The following is a 22,509-nucleotide window of genomic DNA, read 5'->3' on the forward strand; positions in this document are numbered from 1 at the left end:
AGCAGGAAATGATGTTTCTGGGGGTGTGGTCAGTACACATTCTGTGTACAGAACAGCTCCAGTCGGCCATATTGTATTGCATTTTCAGAAAATGACAACAGCTGCAGATTGAAAAGGAAAGGTCATTTATAATAACATTCAATTACAATATGATTTGTGTCGCAATTGTATACGCTATATTGTTTTTTCTTTATTTGCTGATTTTTTTTTTCCTACGAAAGTGGGGTTACCCTTTAATGAATGTTATATTTGTAAGGACTGACATCTATTGTTCCTGCCATGCCTGTGATACTGTCATGATGCTAAAATAAAGATACCGAGGAGTGCAGCAAATTTTGGGCTTTTTCCTTTTTGCATAGCATGGAGATACATCGCCGGAGAATTGTTACAAACTCATCAGTGAATGACATTTTTTTTTTGTAAAATAATACCGACATTCTGCAATTTTTTTTTGTAAAATAATACCGACATTCTGCAATTTTTTTTGTACAATAATACCGAAATTCTGCAATTTTTTTTTTTTTGTAAAATAATACCGACATTCTGCATTTTGTTTTTTTAAATAATACCGACATTCTGCATTTTTTTTTTTTTAAATACCGACATTCTGCATTTCTTTTTTGTAAAATAATACCGACATTCTGTATTTTGTTTTTCTTTTTTGCTCTCCTCCAGACCAACATTGTAACACTCTGTAAGTCTGTATCTGGCTGAATCTCCCGTCTTCTCACGCTGTGTGTACATACATTCTGTATTTTTTTGTAAAATAATACTGACATTCTGTATTTTTTTTTATGTAAAATAATACCGACATTCTGTATTTTTTTTTAAATAATACTGACATTTTTTATTTTTATTTATTTTTTTTGTAAAATAATACCGACATTCTATTTTTTTTTTTTTTTTTTTGTAAAATAATACAGACATTCTGTATTTTTTTTAAAAAATAATACAGACATTTTGTATTTTTATTTTTTATTTTTGTAAAATAATACCGACATTCTATATTTTTTTTGTAAAATAATACAGACATTCTGTATTTTTTTTTTGTAAAATAATACCGACATTCTGTATTTTTTTTTTAAATAATACCGACATTTTGTATTTTTATTTTCTAAAATAATACCGACATTCTATAATTTTTTTTGTAAAATAATACAGACATTCTGTATTTTTACTTTTTTTTGCTCTCCTCCAGACCGACATTGTAACACTCTGTAAGTCTGTATCTGTCTGAATCTCCCATCTTCTCATGCTGTGTGCACATACATTCTGTATTTTTTTTTTTTGGTAAAATAATATTGACGTTCTGTATTTTTTTTTTTTTTGGTAAAATAATGCCGACATTCTGTATTTTTTTTTTTAAATAATACCTACATTTTGTATTTTTTTTTTATTTTTGTAAAATAATATCGACATTCTATATATTTTTTGTAAAATACTAAGACATTCTGTATTTTTTTTTTTTTGTAAAATAATACCAACATTCTGTATTTTTTTTTTTAAAAATAATTCCGACATTTTGTATTTTTACTTTTTTTTTTGTAAAATAATACCGACATTCTATCATTTTTTTTGTAAAATAATACAGACATTCTGTATTTTTCCTTTTTTTTGCTCTCCTCCAGACCGACATTGTAACACTCTGTAAGTCTGTATCTGTCTGAATCTCCCGTCTTCTCATGCTGTGTGCACATACATTCTGTATTTTTTTTTTTTGGTAAAATAATATTGACATTCTGTATTTTTTTTTTGTAAAATAATGCCGACATTCTGTATTTTTTTTTTAAATAATACCTACATTTTATATTTTTTTTTATTTTTGTAAAATAATATCGACATTCTATATATTTTTTGTAAAATACTAAGACATTCTGTATTTTTTTTTTTAAAAATAATACCGACATTTTGTATTTTTACTTTTTTTTTGTAAAATAATACCGACATTCTATATATTTTTTTTTTTTTTGCTCTCCTCCAGACCGACATTATAACACTCTGTAAGTCTGTATCTGGCTGAATCTCCCGTCTTCTCACGCTGTGTGCACATGTTCAGATTTAGAGCACATTAATCAGCGTTCTTTACCGTCCACTGAATTTATCGCACTTCGCTCCGTGCTAATTTGAATACGAAACATTTCTGATTCATGTGATTTTATTAAAGAGTTACCAGCGCTCCGCCGAGGACTGATAAAACATTTACCACAACGCCGACTCAACTTTTGTTAAAGCTGAATTCCCGGACACACAGCTTAATATAGGGATGAAATACATACGCTAAATTGTCAAAAGTATTGGGACACCTGCCTTTACACACACATGAACTTTAATGGCATCCCAGTCTTAGTCCGTTGGGTTCAATATTAAGTTGGTCCACCCTTTGCAGCTATAACAGCTTCAACTCTTCTGGGAAGGCCATCCACAAGGTTTAGGAGTGTGTCTATGGGAGTCTTTCACCATTCTTCCAGAAGAGCATTTATAATATCAGGCACTGATGTTGGATGGTAAGACCTGGCTCACAGTCTTCGCTCTAATTCATCCAAAAGGTGTTCCATCAGGTTGAGGTCAGGACTTTGTGCAGGCCAGTCAAGTTCCATCACCCCAATCTCGCTCATCCATGTCTTTATGGACCTTGCTTTGTGCACTGGTGCGCAGTCATGTTGGAACAGGAAGGGGCCGTCCCCAAACTGTTCCCACAAAGTTGGGAGCATGAAAATGTCCAAAATGTCTTGGTATGCTGACTTCTTGAGAGTTCCCTTCACTGGAACTAAGGGGCCAAGCCCAACCCCCTGAAAAACGCCCCCACACCATAATTCCCCCCCCCCCCCCACCTCCACCAAATGATTTGGACCAGTGGACAAAGCAAGGTCCATAAAGACATGACCAGTTTGGGGTGGAGGAACTTGACTGGCCTGCACAGAGTCCTGACCTCAACCTGATAGAACAGGTTTGGGAGATCACCAGCACACATTTGGGGCTCGTCAGCAGAGACTGTGAGCCAGGCCTTCTTGTCCATCATCAGTGCCTGACCTCACAAATGTGCTTCTGGAAGAATGGTCAAACATTCCCATAGACACACTCCTAAACGCCTAATCGTATATTCTATCAGACGGATTTCGTGGTTATGGGAAGGTGACAAAGGGTTAATCATACAATGTATCAGATGGGTTCTGTGTTATTAGTTATAGGAAGGGGACAAAGGGTTAATCATACAATGTATCAGATGGGCTCCATGTTATTAGTTATAGGAAGGTGACAAAGGGTTAATCATACAATGTATCAGATGGGCTCCATGTTATTAGTTATAGGAAGGTGACAAAGGGTTAATCATACAATGTATCAGATGGGCTCCTTGTTATTAGTTATAGGAAGGTGACAAAGGGTTAATCATACAATGTATCAGATGGGTTCCGTGTTATTAGTTATAGGAAGGGGACAAAGGGTTAATCATACAATGTATCAGATGGGTTCCATGTTATTAGTTATAGGAAGGTGACAAAGGGTTAATCATACAATGTATCAGATGGGTTCTGTGTTATTAGTTATAGGAAAGTGACAAAGGGTTAATCATACAATGTATCAGATGGGTTCCGTGTTATTAGTTATAGGAAGGTGACAAAGGGTTAATCATACAATGTATCAGATGGGCTCCATGTTATTAGTTATAGGAAGGTGACAAAGGGTTAATCATACAATGTATCAGATGGGTTCCGTGTTATTAGTTATAGGAAGGTGACAAAGGGTTAATCATACAATGTATCAGATGGGTTCCGTGTTATTAGTTATAGGAAGGTGACAAAGGGTTAATCATACAATGTATCAGATGGGTTCCATGAGAAATACCATACTTCCAGTGGTGTGCCCAGCCCCCCCACAGCCTCCTCTCTAAGCTGCTCATGGCTGCAGTTGCACATTCCCCCTCACAAAGTACAATGCCGGGTTACCCCCCACGTGATATCAACAGTTGGCAGCACTTGCCGGGACAAGGTCATCCGGTGCCCAGGGCAAGAATAGCAAACTGCGTCCCACCCCCCCTTACCTTAGGGTTAGGATCAGACTGCCCCCATCCCTGCAATAAACCATTGCGCCCAGGGCAGCTGCCCACCCCTTATCCCGACCCTGGTTGGCAGTCACTTACCACTTTTGGCATAACAGTGGTGATGGCATCTTTGATGGCCGTCCGGAGGTGAGAGAGGTCGATGACAGAGCCGAGGGTCAGCAGAGCGTCCTGGAAGATATAAATAACAAAGTCACTAAAAAAACTCAGAATCTGGGTGATTACAAATCGAAATCCCGCATACAGGAGCCAGATCGCCATATAGAGGATCTTTAAAAATTGAAACATAAGTTTGTGACCCCCCCCCCCCCCCCAGTATATGGAGGGGGACACCACTCCCCACAAGCTGCAGTCATACTATGGTGGTGTCACAGCCCAGCCCCCTCCCTGCTCTGTGGGCTCCCTCACTGGTGAGCTCTCTAGAGCCCCTCCCCCCTCTGCTAAGAGCAGACACTCCCACTGCAAGCCTGATTTCTTACAGAATAACTTGGTGTAAAGTGGACAGATTCCGGTACTTCTAGTGGAATAAAGGCAGAATTACCATGCCACACTTTCCTTATACCCCCCCTCCACCCCTCCAGTCTATGTTACCCCCCCCCTCCAGTCTATGTATATACATTGATGGGATTCATGATATTCTGAATTATAAATACAAATAGTGAAAGTTATCAGAATGAAAGTGACCCGTCCCGGGAAATACATAATACATAATACTCCGCCATGGATCATTTCTACTTTGTATCCTATCTGTACTGAACAGACACTGCCGTGATGGCTCCACCGCACGCCGCCGCCACCGAGATAGAAATCCAATTTCCTTTCAGCATTCTTCCCTCTGCCGTATTTTAGCCGCTCCATATCTGGAGGAATGCGACGCATCGCCTCCGTGCCCGCCGCCCAACCGACCGACCGACCGACCGACGCTCCTTCCCATTATCTTCCTTTTCTCAACCCATTCCCTCTCATTCTATTTCCCTCTCTCCCTGTTTAACCCCCAGTGGGGTCTGATGAAGCCCAGACTGTGTGGAGTGAGTTATAGTACTGAACTTACTGTTCCCTAAGACAGCACTCAGATTATTGTCCCGCGAGCTGGAAAATGTCTGTGCAGGGTGAGGCCGAGAAAGTGTAATAATAACTCCTGCCTTTATCCCTTTTCTCCCCAACAACCCCCCTCCCCATTTCTATCATACTCATTGCCTCTTTTCTCTCTGTCTCCAATCTCTTGTTTTTTCTTTTTCCTCTCCTTGCTTTCCCTCTTAAACTCAATCACACATATACTATCTCCCTCCTCCAACCTTTATCTCTCTTCCTCTGTACCCCCCTAATATATATATATTCCCCCAATTCTCCGTCCCTCCATTCCTAGCTCACTCCTTTCCTCTTTCCCTCTCTCTCCTTCTCCCTTCCTCATCCTTTTCCTATCTCTTCCTTTCTCTTTCCCTTCCCCCCTTCTCCCATCCTCACCCTCTCCATTCCCCCCTCCTCTCCTTCCTATCTCTCTCCTTTTCCCTTCCTCACACTCTCCATTCCCCACTCCTCTCCTTCTTCTCTCCCTATCCTTACCCACACCATTCCCCCTCCTCTCCTTCTCCCTTTCCTTCCCTCTCCCTTCCTCATCCTCTCCATTCCCCCTCCTCCACTTCTCCCTTCCCCTCCCTCTCCCTTCCTCATCCTCTCCATTCCCCCTCCTCTCCTTCTCCCATCCCCTCCCTCTCCCTTTCTCATCCTCTCCATTCCCCCTCCTCCCCTCCTCTCCTTCCTCTCTCACGCCTTCTCCCTATCCTTACCCACACCATTGCCCCTCCTCTCCTTCCTATCTCTCTCCTTTTCCCTTCCTCACCCTCTCCATTCCTCCCCTCCTCTCCTTCCTCTCTCACGCCTTCTCCCTATCCTTACCCACACCATTCCCCTTCCTCTCCTTCTCCCTTCCCCTCCCTCTCCCTTCCTCATCCTCTCCATTCCCCCTCCTCCCCTTCTCCCTTCCTCACCCTCTCTTTTCTGTCTCTCTCTCCTCCCTTCCTCGCCCTCTCTATTCCCCCCCTTCTCTTCCTCCTTCCTCTCTCTTTACTCCTTCCTCACCCTCTCTATTCCCTCCTCCTCTCCTTACTCCTTCCTAACCCTCTCTATTCCCTCCTCCTCTCCTTCCTCTCTCTCTCCTTCTCCCTTTCTCACCCTCTCCATTCCCCCCCTCTCCTTCTCCCTTCCTCACCCTCTCCTTCCTCTCTCTCTCCTCCCTTCCTCGCCCTCTCTATCCCCCCCCCTTCTCTCCCTCCTTCCTCTCTCCTTATTCCTTCCTCATCCTCTCTATTCCCCCATCCTCTCCTTCCTCTCTCAACTTTTTCATCCCCCCCTCCCCTCCTTCCTCTCTCTCTCCATCTCCCTTCCTCACCCTCTTCATTCCCCCTCCTCTCCTTCTCTCTCTCCTTGTCCCTTCCTCACCATCTCCATTCTCCCCTCCTCCCCTTCCTCTCTCTCTTCTTCTCCCTTCCTCCCCCTCTCCTTACTATTTATGTCCTACCTTCCTTACCCTCTCCTTCCTCTCTCGCTCCTTCTCCCTTTCTCACCCTCTCTGTTCCCCCCTCCTTACCTTCCTCTCGCACTCCTTCTCCCTTCCTCACCATCTCTGTTCCCCTCTCCTCTTCTTCCTCTCTCTCCTCCCCTCCTCACCCTCACTATTCCCCCCTCCTATCCTTCCTCTCTCTCTCTTCCTCTCCCATCCTCACCCTCTCCATTCACCCACCTCTTCTTCGTTCTCTCTCACCTTCTCCCTTTCTCACCCTCTCCATTCCCCCTCCTCTCCTTCCTCTCTCTCTCCTTCTCCATTCCTCACCCTCTTTATCCCCCTCCTCTCCTTCCTCTCTCTCTCTCCTTCTCTCTTCCTTACCCTCTCCATTCCCCCCTCCTCTCTTTCCTCTCTCTCTCACCTTCTCTCTTCCTCACCCTCTCCCTCTCTTTTTCCCCTTCTCTCTTCTCCCTCTCCATTCCCCCTCCTCCCCTTCTCCCTTCCTTACCCTCTCTTTTCTCTCTCTCTCTCTCTCCTCCCTTTCTCGCCTTCTCTATCCCCCCCCCCTTCTCTCCCTCCTTCCTCTCTCTTTACTCCTTCCTCCCCCTCTCTGTTCACCCCTCCTCTCCTTCCTCTCTCTCTCCTTCCTCTCTCTCTCCTTCTCCCTTCCTCACCCTCTCCTTCCTCTCTCTCTCTCCTCCCTTCCTCGCCCTCTCTATCCCCCCTTCTCTCCCTCCTTCCTCTCTCCTTATTCCTTCCTCATCCTCTCTATACCCCCCTCCTCTCCTTCCTCTCTCAACTTTTTCATTCCCCCCTCCCCTCTCTCTCTCTCCATCTCCCTTCCTCACCCTCTTCATTCCCCCTCCTCTCCTTCTCTCTCTCCTTGTCCCTTCCTCACATCTACATTCTCCCCTCCTCCCCTTCCTCTCTATCTTCTTCTCCCTTCCTCCCCCTCTCCTTACTCTCTGTCCTCCCTTCCTTACCTCCTCCTTCCTCTCTCTCTCGCTCCTTCTCGCTTCCTCACCCTCTCTGTTCCCCCCTCCTCACCTTCTCCCTTCCTCACCCTCTCTGTTCCCCCTCCTCTTCTTCCTCTCTCTCCTCCCCTCCTCACCCTCTCTATTCCCCCCTCCTCTTCTTCCTCTCTCTCTTCCTCTCCAATCCTCACCCTCTCCATTCACCCACCTCTTCTTCCTCTCTCACCTTCTCCCTTTCTCACCCTCTCCATTCCCCTCCTCTCGTTCCTCTCTCTCTCCTTCTCCATTCCTCACCCTCTTTATCCCCCTCCTCTCCTTCCCCTCTCTCCTTCTCTCTTCCTTACCCTCTCCATTCCCCCCTCTGATCTTTCCTCTCTCTCTCACCTTCTCTCTTCCTCACCCTTTCCCTCTCTTTTTCCCCTTCTCTCTTCTCCCTCTCCATCCCCCTCCTCTCCTTCCTTTCTCTCTCCTCCTCTCTTCCTCATCCTCTCTTTTTCCCTTTCTCTCCCCCCATCCCCCCTTCTCCCTCTTGCTCTTCTTCTCCCTTCCTTCGACCCCTCTCCCTTTTTTTTCCCGACTCTTTCTTTCTCCTTCTCCCTTCCTCATCCTTTCCCTATCTCTTTCTTTCCCTTCACCTCTCTCTCCCTCTCACTTCCTAATCCTCTCCATTCTCCCTCCTCTCCTTCCTATCTTTCTCCTTATCACTTCCTCAGCCTCTCCATGCCCCCCCCCCCTCCTTCCTCTCTCATGCCTTCTTCCTTCCTCGCCCTCTCCATTCCCCCTCCTCTCCTTCCTCTCTCACTCCTTCTCACTTCCTCACCCTCTTCATTCCCCCCCGCTCCTCTCCTTCCTCACTCTCTCATTCCCCCTACTCCCCTTCCTCTCTCTCTCCTTCTCCCTTCCTTACCCTCTCCATTTCCCCCGTATTCTCTTTCCTCCCTCTCTCTCTCTCTCTCTCTCTCTCATCTTCTCTCTTCCTCACCCTCTCCCTCTCTTTTTCCCTTTCTCTCTTCTCCCTCTCCATTCCCCCTCCTCTCCTTCCTCTCTCTCTCCTTCTCCCTTCCCCATTCTCTCTTTTTCCCTTTCTCTCCCCCCATCTCCCCTTCTCCCTCTCGCTCTCCTTCTTCCTTCCTTCCTCCCCCTTTTTCTTCCTTTTCCTCTCTTCTTCCACTTTCTTTGACCCCTCTCCCTTTCTTTCCCGCCTCTCTCTTTCTCTTTCTCCCTTCCTCATCCTTTCCCTATCTCTTCCTTTCCCTTCCTCACCCTCTCCATTCCCCCTCCTCTCCTTCCTATCTCTCTCCTTATCATTTCCAAAGCCTCTCAATTCCCCCTCCTCCTTCCTCTCTCATTCCTCGCCTTCCCCATTCCCCCTCCTCTCCTTCCTCTCTCATTCCTTCTCCCTTCCTCGCCTTCCCCATTCCCCCTCCTCTCCTTCCTCTCTCGCTCCTTCTTGCTTTCTCACCCTCTTCATTCCCCCTCTCCTCTCCTTCCTCTCTCACTCCTTCTCCCTTCCTCACCCTCTCCATTCCCCTCTTCTCTCCTTCCTCTCGCTCCTCCCTTCCTCACCCTCTCCCCACCCCCTCTCATTTTTCTCTCTCTCCTCCCTTCCTCACCCTCTCCATTCCCCCCTCCTCTCCTCCCTTCCTCACCCCCCCCTCTCCTTCCTCTCTCTCTCTCCTTCTCCCTTCCTCACCCTCTCCTTCCTCTTTCTCTCCTCCCTTCCTCACCCTCTCTATCCCCCCTTCTCTCCTTCCTTCCTCTCTCCTTGTCCCTTCCTCACCATCTCCATTCCCCCCCTCCTCTCCTCCCCCCCTCTCCTTCCTCTCCCTCTCCTTCTCCCTTCCTCACCCTCTCCTTCCTCTCTATCTCTCCTCCCTTCCTCACTCTCTCCATTCCCCCTCCTCATTCTTCTCTAACTCCTTCTCCCTTCCTCACCCTCTTCATTACTCCTCTTCTTCTTTCTCCTCCTCAGGTCTCTATGTCTCTATATCAAAAATGATGTAAGGGTGGTAGAGAAGAGTGACATTGTGGAAGGGACGAGTGAGGAGGTGGAATCTGTGTGGGTAAAACTCCACAGGGAAGAAGTAAGGGGGAAAGTAATAAAGGGGGCATGTTATAGAACCCCATCCTGAGGGGGAAGGTGGAGTTGGACCTTCTATTACAGATAGGAATGGCAGCGAAGAAGGGAAATGTCATCATAATGGGGGACTTCAATTATCCCGATATTGACTGGGATTGTAGGGACAGCTCACTCATCAAAGGCCCGTCAATTCATGAATGTCTTACAGGACAGCTTCATGTCTCAGTTGGTGGATACTCCTACTAGAAAGAATGCATTGCTAGATCTACTAATAACCAACGATCCAAGTCTAATCTCAGATGTGGCAATATGGGACAACTTGGGATCTAGCGATCATAAGATGATCACATTTAGCATAAATCATAGGAAAAGAAGGCACGAGGGGAGCACAAGAACCCTAAACTTCAGAAGAGCAAACTTTTCTGAGCTGTGCTCAATACTAGAGGGCATCAATTGGGACCTAACCCTAGAAAAATTGAACATGGAGGAGGAATGGGAATGCTTTAGAAATATATTAAACAAAGGCATCACACAGAGTATTCCAATGGGAAATAAATACAATAGAGCCAAGGTCAGACCAGGGTGGCTAAACCGTAAAGTAAAAATACTTATTGGAGAAAAAAAAATGGCCATTATGAAATATAAAATGGAGGGGACATTATCAGCTTTCCAACAATATAAGGAATGTAACAAAAAATTTAAAAACGAAATTAGGGTGGCTAAAAAAGTCTACGAGAGACACATAGCAGAGGCGAGTAAGACAAACCCTAAGAAATTCTTTAGATATATTAAAAGTAAAAAAGCAAAGTCAGAGCACGTTGCACACATGAATAACGATGAAGGGAGGATGGTTACAGATGACACAGAGAAGGCAGCTGTACTAAATGCAGTTTTTACACAAGAAAAAGGAGGGGTATACTGACCACGACAGTATTGTTAGCAGCACATCAGAGGACGTACCGCTATGGCTAACAGAGGCTGGAATCAAGGAAAGACTTGATAAGATTAACACAAATAAATCACCACCAGGACCAGACGGCTTAAACCCGAGAGTACTCAAGGAAATCAGTCGGGTTATATCTAGACTGTTGTTCCTAATCTTTGCAGACAGTATACTGACAGGAACTGTACCAGCTGACTGGAGGAAAGCCAATGTGATACCAATATTCAAAAAGGGCAGAGCCATATTCCGGGAAACTATAGGCCAGTCAGCCTGACATCAATAGTATGTAAATTATTGGAGGGGATGAAAAGGGATTATATATCCAAGAATTTTGTTTTGGACCAATTCTGTTCAATTTATTCATAAATAATATAGAGGATGGGATTATTAGTTCAACTTCCGTTTTCGCAGATGACACAAAAATAGGCAGGGCAATAACTTCACATCACGACGTAGAAATCTTACAGAAGGACCTGAACAAAATAACACAGTGGGCAACAACATGGCAAATGAGGTTTAATGTGGAGAAGTGTAAGGTATTGCACTTGGGGGCTAAAAACATAAACGCAAAATACTCACTAGGGGGAACCTCTGGGGGAATCAAGGATAGAGAAAGATCTTGGGGTCCTTGTGGAAGATAGACTAAGTAATAGCATGCAATGTTAAGCGGCAGCTGCCAAAGCCGGCAGAATATTAGCATGCATAAAGAAGGGGATATATTCCAGAGATAAAACTATAATCCTGACACTTTATAAAACCCTGGTCTGGCCACATCTGGAGTATTCTGTCCAGTTCTGGTCACAAATCCTGAGAAGGGACATGCTGGAACTGGAGAAAGTCCAAAAGTCCAAAGAAAGGCAACTAAGCTAATAAAGGGAATTGGAAGACCTTAATTACGAAGAGCGATTAGACGCACTTATTCTCCCCAGAGAAAAGACGCCTGAGAGGGGACATGATAATGATTTACAAATACCTCAATGGCGATCCCAGCATTGGAGAAAAAAATATTTAGTCTCAGAGAGTGTAAGAGGACACGTGGTCACAGAATGAGATTAGAGGAGAAGCGGTTTAACCTCAAGCTATGTAGGGGGTTTTTCACTGTCAGGGCAATAAGAATGTGGAACTCTCTTCCACAATTGGTGGTATCAGCGGGGAGTATCAATAATTTTAAAAGACTATTGGACGCGCATCTCAAAGAACACAATATCCAGGGATATGGGAAATGAATATCGTCACTGACACACACACACCTACACAGGTTGAACTGGATGGACTGTTGTCTTTAATCAACCTTAACTACTATGTAACTATGTAACTATGTATGTAACTCCTTCTCCCTTCTTCACCCGCTCCATTCCCCCCTCCTGTACTCCCTCTCTCGCTCCTTCTCCTTTCTTCACCCTCTTCTTTCCCCCTCCTCTCCTTCCTCTCTCTCTTCTTCTCCTTTCCTCGTCTCCATTCTCACTCCTCTCCTTCCTCTCTCGCTTCCTCTCCTTCATTCCTCCGCTCATCTCTCTTTCTCCTTCTCCCTTCCTCCCCCTCTCTACTCCCCCCTCCTCTCCTTCCTCTCTCTATCCTTCTCCTTTCCTCACCCTGTCCATTCCTCCCCTCTTCTCCTTCCTCTCTCTCTACTTCTCCCTTCCTCACCCTCTCTACTCCCCCCCTCCTCTCCTTCCTCTCTCTATCCTTCTCCTTTCCTCACCCTGTCCATTCCTCCCCTCCTCTCCTTCCTCCCTCTCTACTTCTCCCTTTCTCGCCCCCTCTTTTCCCTCTCCTCTCCTTCCTCTTTCTATCCTTCTCCCTTCCTCACCCTGTCCATTCCTCCCCTCCTCTCCTTCCTTTCTCTCTACTTCTCCCTTCCTCACCCTCTCTATTCCCCCTCCTCTCCTTCCTCTCGCTCTCTCCTCCCTTCCTCACCCTCTTTATTCCTCATTTCTCTCCTTCTTCCTTCCTCACCCTCTCTTTTTCCTTTTCTCTCTCCTTCTATTTCTCCATCCACCCTTCTCCCTCTCGCTCTCCTTCTCTCTTCCTCACCCTCTCCATCCCCCTCTCTTATCCTTCCTCTTTCTCTCCTTCTCCCTTCCTCACCCTCTCCATTTCTCCCCTCCTCTCCTTCCTCTCTCTCTCTCTCTCCTCCCTTCCTCAACCTCTCCATCCCCCTCTTCTCCTTCCCCACCCTCACCCTCAACCCTCTCCTATATATATTGAATACCGCCCATTGAATACTTCCCATGAATGGTACGACACAGGTCTTGGTACAGAATATATATTGAATACCCCTCATGATTGGTGTGACCCGGGTCTTGGTACAGAATATATATTGAATACCTCCCATGAGTGGTGTGACCCAGAGAGCTGCTGAGAGCGTACAGCCAGTGGGAGCGGTGCCACTTATAACACTGCAAAGTGCATATAGACCTCCTTTAATTAGTGAGGTCCATTCAAGCAGGTGAGAAGACACCCATAGGTGCGGTGAAGGGCACTGTGGTGATCACAGGCAATTACTGAAGAGTTTCTAGTGTATGGGACTGCACCCCTTTTTTTCACAGACATTGAATCATCTATTGATGGATTGTATATATATTTAAAGGAAAAGATGGACTCACATTATTAATTAATTTTCTTATACATAGATGATTTTTACACTATTTTCAGATATTTATTTATGCACTATAACTTGAATGCACTTTATTGAAGGAGGGTGCTGCACCTTTTTGTGACTATTTATATTGAGTACTGCCCATGAGTGGTGTGACCCAGTCTTGGTCCAGAATATATATTGAATACCTCCCATGAATGGTTTGACCCAGTCTTGGTACAGGATATGCAGTAAATTGAGTACTGCCCATGAGTGGTGTGACCCAGTCTTGCTACAGGATTTACATTGAATACCTCCCATGAATGGCATGACCCAGTCTTGGTACAGGATTTGCAGTATATTGAGTACTGCCCATGAGTGGTGTGACCCATTCTCGGTCCAGAATATATATTAAATACCTCCCATGAATGATTTGACCCAGTCTTTGTACAGGATATGCAGTATATTGAGTACTGCCCAAGAGTGGTGTGACCCAGTCTTAGTACAGAATATATATTGAATAGCCCCCATGATTGGTGTGACCCGGGTCTTGGTACAGAATATATATTGAATAGCCCCCATGATTGGTGTGACCCAGTCTTGGTACAGAATATATATCGAATACCACCCATGATTGGTGTGACCTGGGTCTTGGTACAGAATATATATTGCATGCCTCCCATGAGTGGTGTGACCCAGGACTTAGTACAGAATATATATTGAATACATCCAATGAGTGGTATGTCCCAGTCTTGGTACAGGATATGCAGTATATTGAATACTGCCCATGAGTGTTGTGACCCAGATCTTAATACAGAATATATATTGAATACATCCAATGAGTGGTATGACCCAGTCTTGGTACAGGATATGCAGTATATTGAGTACCGCCCATGATTGGTGTGACCCAGTCTTGCTAAAGAATATACATTGAATACCTCCCATGAATGGTATGACCCAGTCTTGGTACAGGATATGCAGTATATTGAGTACTGCCCATGAGTGGTGTGACCCAGTCTCGGTCCAGAATATATATTAAATACCTCCTATGAATGGTACGACCCAGGTCTCATCACAGCATATATATTGAATACCCCCCATGATTGGTGTGACCCAGGTCTTGGTACAGAATATATATTGAATACCTCCCATAAGTGGTGTGACCCAGGTCTTAGTGCAGGATATATCTTGAATGCCTCCAATGAGTGGTATGACCCAGTCTTGGTACAGGATATGCAGTATATTTGAGTACTGCCCATGAGTGGTGCGACCCAGTCTTGGTACCGAATATATATTGAATACCCCCCATGATTGGTGTGACCCGGGTCTTGGTACAGAATATATATTGAATAGCCCCCATGATTGGTGTGACCCAGGTCTTGGTACAGAATATATATTGAATACCTCCCATGAGTGGTGTGACCCGGGTCTTGGTACAGATTATATATTGAATAGCCCCCATAATTGGTGTGACCCGGGTCTTGGTACAGAATATATATTGAATACCTCACATGAGTGGTCTGAACCGGGTCTTGGTACAGAATATATATTGCATGCCTCCCATGAGTGGTGTGACCCAGGTCTTAGTACAGAATATATATTGAATCCATCCAATAAGTGGTATGTCCCAGTCTTGGTACAGGATATGCAGTATATTGAGTACTGCCCATGAGTGGTGTGACCCAGTCTTGGTACAGAATATACATTGAATACCTCCCATGAATGGTACGACCCAGGGCTCATCACAGAATATATATTGAATACCCCCCATGATTGGTGTGACCCAGGTCTTGGTACAGAATATATATTGAATACCTCCCATAAGTGGTGTGACCCAGGTCTTGGTACAGAATATATATTGAATACATCCAATGAGTGGTATGACCCAGTCTTGGTACAGGATAGGCAGTATATTGAGTACTGCCTATGAGTGGGATGACCCAGTCTTGGTACAGAATATATATTGCATGCCTCCCATGAGTGGTGTGACCCAGGTCTTGGTAACGAATATACATGAAATACCTCCCATGATTGGTGTGACCCAGGTCTTGGTAACGAATATACATGAAATACCTCCCATGAATGGTACGACCCAGGTCTCGTCACAGAATATATATTGAATACCCCCCATGATTGGTGTGACCCGGGTCTTGGTACAGAATATATATTGCATGCCTCCCATGAGTGGTGTGACCCAGGACTTAGTACAGAATATATATTGAATCCATCCAATAAGTGGTGTGACCCAGTCTTAGTACAGAATATATATTGAATACCTCCAATGAGTGGTATGACCCAGTCTTGGTACAGGATACACAGTATATTGAGTACTGCCTATGAGTGGTATGACCCAGTCTTGGTACAGAATATATATTGCATGCCTCCCATGAGTGGTGTGACCCATGACTTAGTACAGAATATATATTGAATCCATCCAATAAGTGGTGTGACCCAGGTCTTAGTACAGAATATATATTGAATACCTCCAATAAGTGGTATGTCCCAGTCTTGGTACAGGATACGCAGTATATTGAGTACTGCCCATGAGTGGTATGACCCAGTCTTGGTACAGAATATACATTGAATACCTCCAAAGAATGGTACGACCCAGGTCTCATCACAGCATATATATTGAATACCCCCCATGATTGGTGTGACCCAGGTCTTGGTACAGAATATATATTGAATACCTCCCATAAGTGGTGTGACCCAGGTCTTAGTGCAGAATATATCTTGAATGCCTCCAATGAGTGGTATGACCCAGTCTTGGTACAGGATAGGCAGTATATTGAATACTGCCTATGAGTGGTATGACCCAGTCTTGGTACAGAAAAAAAAAAAGCACATATATATAATACCCCCATGAGTGGTATGACCCAGCCTTGGTACAGGGTACGCAGTATATTGAGTACTGCCTATGAGTGGTATGACCAAGCCTTGGTACAGAAGATGCAGTATATTGAGTACTCCCATAAGTGGTATGACCCAGCCTTGGTACAGAGGATGCAGTATATTGAGTACTGCCTATGAGTGGTATGACCCAGCCTTGGTACAGAAGATGCAGTATATTGAGTACTCCCATGAGTGGTATGACCCAGCCTTGGTACAGAAGATGCAGTATATTGAGTACTGCCTATGAGTGGTATGACCCAGCCTTGGTACAGAAGATGCAGTATATTGAGTACTCCCATGAGTGGTATGACCCAGCCTTGGTACAGAAGATGCAGTATATTGAGTACTCCCATGAGTGGTATGACCCAGCCTTGGTACAGAAGAAGCAGTATATTGAGTACTCCCATGAGTGGTATGACCCAGCCTTGGTACAGAAGATGCAGTATATTGAGTACTGCCTATGAGTGGTATGACCCAGCCTTGGTACAGAAGATGCAGTATATTGAGTACTCCCATAAGTGGTATGACCCAGCCTTGGTACAGAAGATGCAGTATATTGAGTACTGCCTATGAGTGGTATGACCCAGCCTTGGTACAGAAGATGCAGTATATTGAGTACTCCCATAAGTGGTATGACCCAGCCTTGGTACAGAAGATGCAGTATATTGAGTACTGCCTATGAGTGGTATGACCCAGCCTTGGTACAGAAGATGCAGTATATTGAGTACTCCCATAAGTGGTATGACCCAGCCTTGGTACAGAAGATGCAGTATATTGAGTACTGCCTATGAGTGGTATGACCCAGCCTTGGTACAGAAGATGCAGTATATTGAGTACTCCCATGAGTGGTATGACCCAGCCTTGGTACAGAAGATGCAGTATATTGAGTACTCCCATGAGTGGTATGACCCAGCCTTGGTACAGAAGATGCAGTATATTGAGTACTCCCATGAGTGGTATGACCCAGCCTTGGTACAGAAGATGCAGTATATTGAGTACTGCCTATGAGTGGTATGACCCAGCCTTGGTACAGAAGATGCAGTATATTGAGTGCTGCCAATGAGTGGTATGACCCAGCCTTGGTACAGAAGATGCAGTATATTGAGTGCTGCCAATGAGTGGTATGACCCAGCCTTGGTACAGAAGATGCAGTATATTGAGTACTGCCAATGAGTGGTGACAAACAGCAATGAGAATCCCATGAATCCGCAGAGTGATAAAACAACGATATGATAGCAATGAACACTCTCTGAATGATAAGCCCTGTCCTACCACTGCGGGTGAGAGGCCATGTTTTTACCACCCACCCCAGGCACTGATTCCGATGCTTCAGTGCAGGGATTTCAGTTCACATTGTTTCCAGAAGTGTCCAAATTCTTTCACATTCTTGTAGTCACAATTTCCTGTTTCCTGACCTCTGGACACAAATGTTCCCTCTGAATCTGTTCTGTGATGGGAAATATTTTTTAAATTTGGACAAACGTTCCTCAGATTCCTCAGGAAGTCAGGTGAGTTCCCGATGTTCTGCTCCCCTCGGGCACATGACAATGACCTTGTTTTTGTTCGATTTTATTCTCGCTTAGAAGACGGACTTCTATTAAAGGTCGGTTCCACCTCAAACTCATATTTCATTTCTGGAATGGCATCAGTGTGCGTAAACCCCAAGAATGAGCTATTTGCTCCCTTTTTGGTTCTGTTATATTTCCCATTAAAGCTGTTTTGTTATATCTGTTCAAAAAGAGAAAAAAGATCTCTGTTGATCCTGCCAGAAACTGCCTTGATTACTCATAATGCCCTGTGCTCTCTACCCCAGTGCTGTATTTTGGCCTAGGCCGACAAGGCCCAGGCCTAGGGCGGCACTTTGCAGGGGGGCAGCAAAAAAGCTGCCCCCCCCTCCACCTGAGACTCTATTGGCCACTGGTTGCTAGACCCGCTTCTCTCACCCCCTTTCTCTCTTTCACTCACCCCCCTCTCTCTCACTCACCCCCCTCTCTCTCACCCCTCTCTCTCTCTCACCCCTCTCTCTCTCTCACCCCTCTCTCTCTCTCTCTCACCCCCTCCCTCTCTCTCACCCCCCCCTCCTCTTTCTCTCACTCACTCACCCTCCTTCTCTCTCTCTCACCCCTCCCTCCCTCTCTCTCACCCCCCCCTCTCACCCCTCCCTCTCTCTCTCTCACCCCCTCTCTCATCCCCCCTCTCTTTCCCATTCCCCCTCTCTCTCATCCCCCCTTCTCTCTCTAATCCCCCTCTCTCTCTCTCACCCCCTCTCTCTCCCATCCCCCCTCTCTCTCTCTCTCTCTCTCATCCCCCTCTCTCTCTCTCGCTCTCTCTCTCATTCCCCTCTCTCTCTCTCTCTCTCTCTCTTATTCCCCTCTCTCTCTCATTCCCCCTCTCTCTCTAATCCCCCCTCTCTCTCTCATCCCCCCTCTCTCTCTCATTCCCCCCTCTCTCTCTCATCCCCCCTTTCTCTCTCTATGTCATTCCCCTCTCTCTCTCTCTCTCTCTCTCTCTCATTCCCCCCTCTCTCTCTCTCTCCCTCACCCACCCCCTTCTTTCTCTCCCACCCCTCTCACCCCCCCCCTCATGAGATCTCAGGTATTCATGCTGGGACTTGTAGTCCTTCAATTTTGGAGGGAGTCACATCCGTGAAAAAGAAAGGAGTGGGGCATATTTACATAGGAGGGGGAAGGGGGGGCGCCCAATTTCAGTCTTGCCTAGGGCAGCACAAAACCAAAATACACCACTGCTCTACCCGCCTCGCACTCTTATCAGTGTTCAGTATTTGTTCCCAGCTCTCACTGAGGTCTACAGAACACCTTCCTCTATTGTGTGGTGCAGTGCCGGGACAAGGCCATCCAGTGCCCAGGGCAAAGATGCCAAACTGCGCCCCCCCCTCTTCCCTTAGGGTTAGGGTCAGGGTGCCCAAGTCCCTGCAATAAACCATTGCGCTCAGAGCAGTTGTCCTTCCTGCCCACCCCTTGTGTGGAGAGGAGGAGACAGGAGGTGTTTTGCAGTCCAGACCTAGGGTGACAACGCTCAATCACTGTACTATATGTATGGAGGAGCAGCGTTGTCACCCTAAGACAGGGTTCCTAACACAACGCTCTCCTTAACATGTTAATGCCCCCCAGTGGACCAGACTGGTGTATATGGGCCCTTAAAGTGACCCTGTCACCACAGGGTCACTTGTCCTCAAAAAACACCCTAAAAAAGAACAGGCTTTGGACTTATATACTTACCTGTTCAGTAAATTGTGTGTTTACATTCCGCCACATTTTCTCTCCCTGGCCGCAGTCGACAGGTTTTCCACACTTCGGGAACCCATCACCCCTGCCGCACGCCGTGGTTCCTCCTGTAGACTCGGGTACTGAACTAAAATTCATGGAGGTCCAGTCAGTAACATTTTTTTTCCAGTGGAGGTCTGAATATCATGTTTGTGCGATGACTCAGAGCCTTCAGATCACAGCATCCCCCCTCCCTTTACATCACAGCCCCCCCTTTACATCACAGCTCCCCTTTTACACTACAGCCCCCCCTTTACATCACAGCCCCCCTTTACATCACAGCCCCCCCCTTTACATCACAGCCCCCCCTTTACATCACAGCTCCCCTTTTACACTACAGCCCCCCCTTTACATCACAGCCCCCCCTTTAAATCACAGCTCCTGTTCACATTACAGCTCCTGTTCACATCACAGCTCCCACTTTACATCACAGCTCACTTTACATCACAGCCCTCCTTTACATCACAACTCTTCCTTTACATCACAGCCCTCCTTTACATCACAGCCCTCCTTTACATCACAACTCTTCCTTTACATCACAGCCCCCCTTTACATCACAACTCTTCCTTTACATCACAGCCCTCCTTTACATCACAGCCCTCCTTTACATCACAGCCCTCCTTTACATCACAGCTCTCCCTTTACATCACAACTCTTCCTTTACATCACAGCCCTCCCTTTACATCACAGCCCTCCCTTTACATCACAACTCTTCCTTTACATCACAGCTCTCCTTTATATCACAGCTCTCCTTTACATCACAGCCCTCCTTTACATCACAGCCCCCCTTTACATCACAACTCTTCCTTTACATCACAGCTCTCCTTTACATCACAGCCCTCCTTTACATCACAACTCTTCCTTTACATCACAGCCCTCCTTTACATCACAACCCCCCTTTACATCACAACTCTTCCTTTACATCACAGCTCTCCTTTACATCACAGCCCTCCTTTACATCACAGCCCTCCTTTACATCACAGCCCTCCTTTACATCACAGCCCTCCTTTATATCACAGCCCCCCTTTACATCACAGCCCTCCTTTACATCACAGCCCTCCTTTATATCACAGCCCCCCTTTACATCACAGCCCCCCTTTACATCACAGCCCCCCTTTACATCACAGCCCCCCTTTACATCACAGCCCCCCTTTACATCACAACTCTTCCTTTACATCACAGCTCTCCTTTACATCACAGCCCTCCTTTACATCACAGCCCTCCTTTACATCACAGCCCTCCTTTATATCACAGCCCCCCTTTACATCACAGCCCCCCTTTACATCACAGCCCAACTTTACATCACAGCCCCCCCTTTACATCACAGCCCCCCCCTTTACATCACAGCTCTCCCTTTACATCACAGCCCCCCTTTACTTTACATCACAGCTCTCCTTTTACATCACAGTCCCCCTTTACATCACAGCCCTCCTTTACATCACAGTTCCCCCTTTACATCACAGCCCTCCCTTTACATCACAGCTCTCATTTTACATCACAGCTCTTCCTTTACATCACAGCTCACTTTACATCACAGCCCTCCTTTACATCACAGCCCCCCTTTACATCACAGCCCTCCCTTTACATCACAGCACTCCCTTTAATATCACAGCTCTCCCTTTACATCACAGCTCTCCCTTTACATTACAGCTCCAACTTTACATCACAGCACCCCCTTTACATTACAGCCCCCTTTACATCACAGCTCCCCTTTTAGATCACAGCTCCTACTTTACATCACAGCACCCCCTTTACATTACAGCCCCCTTTACATCACAGCTCCCCTTTTATATCACAGCTCCTACTTTACATTACAGCTCCCCCTTTACATTACAGCTTTTTTTGAATGTACGATTTTCTATCATTCTATTTATTCCAAAATCAAATGTTAAAATCGAACAAAGTCTTGAACGATTTTTGGACGACGTTCAAATGTACTGGGAATTTTCATACAAACTTTCGTTTTAATTTATCAAGTTCTACTACTAAATTCCACCTCGCATCCTAACAACTAATCACCCGCTTGTTAACTCGAAAAGTTGGGGAGCTCCTGCCCTCATCCAGACCTGCATCGTCTCCTGCCCTCATCCAGACCTGCATCATCTCCTGCCCTCCATCCAGACCTGCATCGTCTCCTGCCCTCCATCCAGACCTGCATCGTCTCCTGCCCTCCATTCAGACCTGCATCATCTCCTGCCCTCATCCAGACCTGCATCGTCTCCTGCCCTCCATCCAGACCTGCATCGTCTCCTGCCCTCCATCCAGACCTGCATCGTCTCCTGCCCTCCATCCAGACCTGCATCTTCTCCTGCCCTCATCCAGACCTGCATCGTCTCCTGCCCTCCATCAAGACCTGCATCATCTCCTGCCCTCCATCCAGACCTGCAGCTCCTCCTGCCCTCTGCCCTGCTTTAAGGACTCCAGCGGCGGTGGGGGAGAACACCTAGGCTGGTAAGTGGTGCAGCTGTGGTCTGGATAGGACGGTCACTTGATCCGGGTCTGGACCGCAGTCCCCCATTTAATGATGCCTGCTCTATATCCTGTTGTGACGTATGGGTGGGAGGAACCACAGTATGCACCGGGGGGGGGGGGCAAGAAAGTGTGAAATACCTGCTGCTGCCGAGACCTTCATACTAAACAGTTGTTGGTAAATGGAGAAGTGATAATTCAGTTGTAGGCGGAGTCTGCTGATGCCAGAGTCACCTTGAGATATAAAATGTTTAACTAGTTCAGCTCGGAAGATTAACCCCCCCACCCCCCCCCCCCCCCCGGGCACTGCGTTACTTTAACAGACAATTGCGTGGTCGTGCGACACTGTACCCAAATAAAATTGATGTCCTTTTTTTCCCACATATATTTGATCACCTCCTGTGTTTTTATTTTTTGCACTATAAACTTAAAAAGAGCCACAATATTGAAAAAAAAATATATATATTTTACATTCTGCTATAAAACACATCCAGTAAAAAAATGTAAAATCAAATTTCTTCATCAATTTAAGCCAATATGTACAACCCAATTCCAAAAAAGTTGGGACACTGTACAAATTGTGAGTAAAAAAGGAATGGACTAATTTACAAATCTCATAAACTTATATTTTATTCACAATATAATATAGATAACATATCAAATGTTGAAAGTGAGACATTTTGAAATGTCATGCCAAATATTGGCTCATTTTGGATTTCATGAGAGCTA

The 22,509-nt window shown here is 45.8% G+C and overlaps 1 protein-coding gene across 3 annotated transcripts in view; it reads right to left on the reverse strand.

Annotated features, from left to right (window-relative positions):
* PDE2A (phosphodiesterase 2A) overlaps positions 1 to 22,509 on the reverse strand; it is a 992,945-nt gene that overhangs the window by 366,308 nt on the left and 604,128 nt on the right. For all 3 annotated transcript variants that reach the window (XM_082244574.1, XM_082244575.1, XM_082244576.1), the window contains one exon: positions 4,139 to 4,228. In XM_082244574.1, the coding sequence (XP_082100700.1) occupies positions 4,139 to 4,228 (90 nt within the window). The remainder of the gene's footprint in view (positions 1 to 4,138; positions 4,229 to 22,509) is intronic.

This window comes from Pelophylax lessonae, assembly GCF_965119305.1.
Source record: "Pelophylax lessonae genome assembly, chromosome: 2".
NCBI classification, from domain to species: Eukaryota; Metazoa; Chordata; class Amphibia; order Anura; family Ranidae; genus Pelophylax; species Pelophylax lessonae.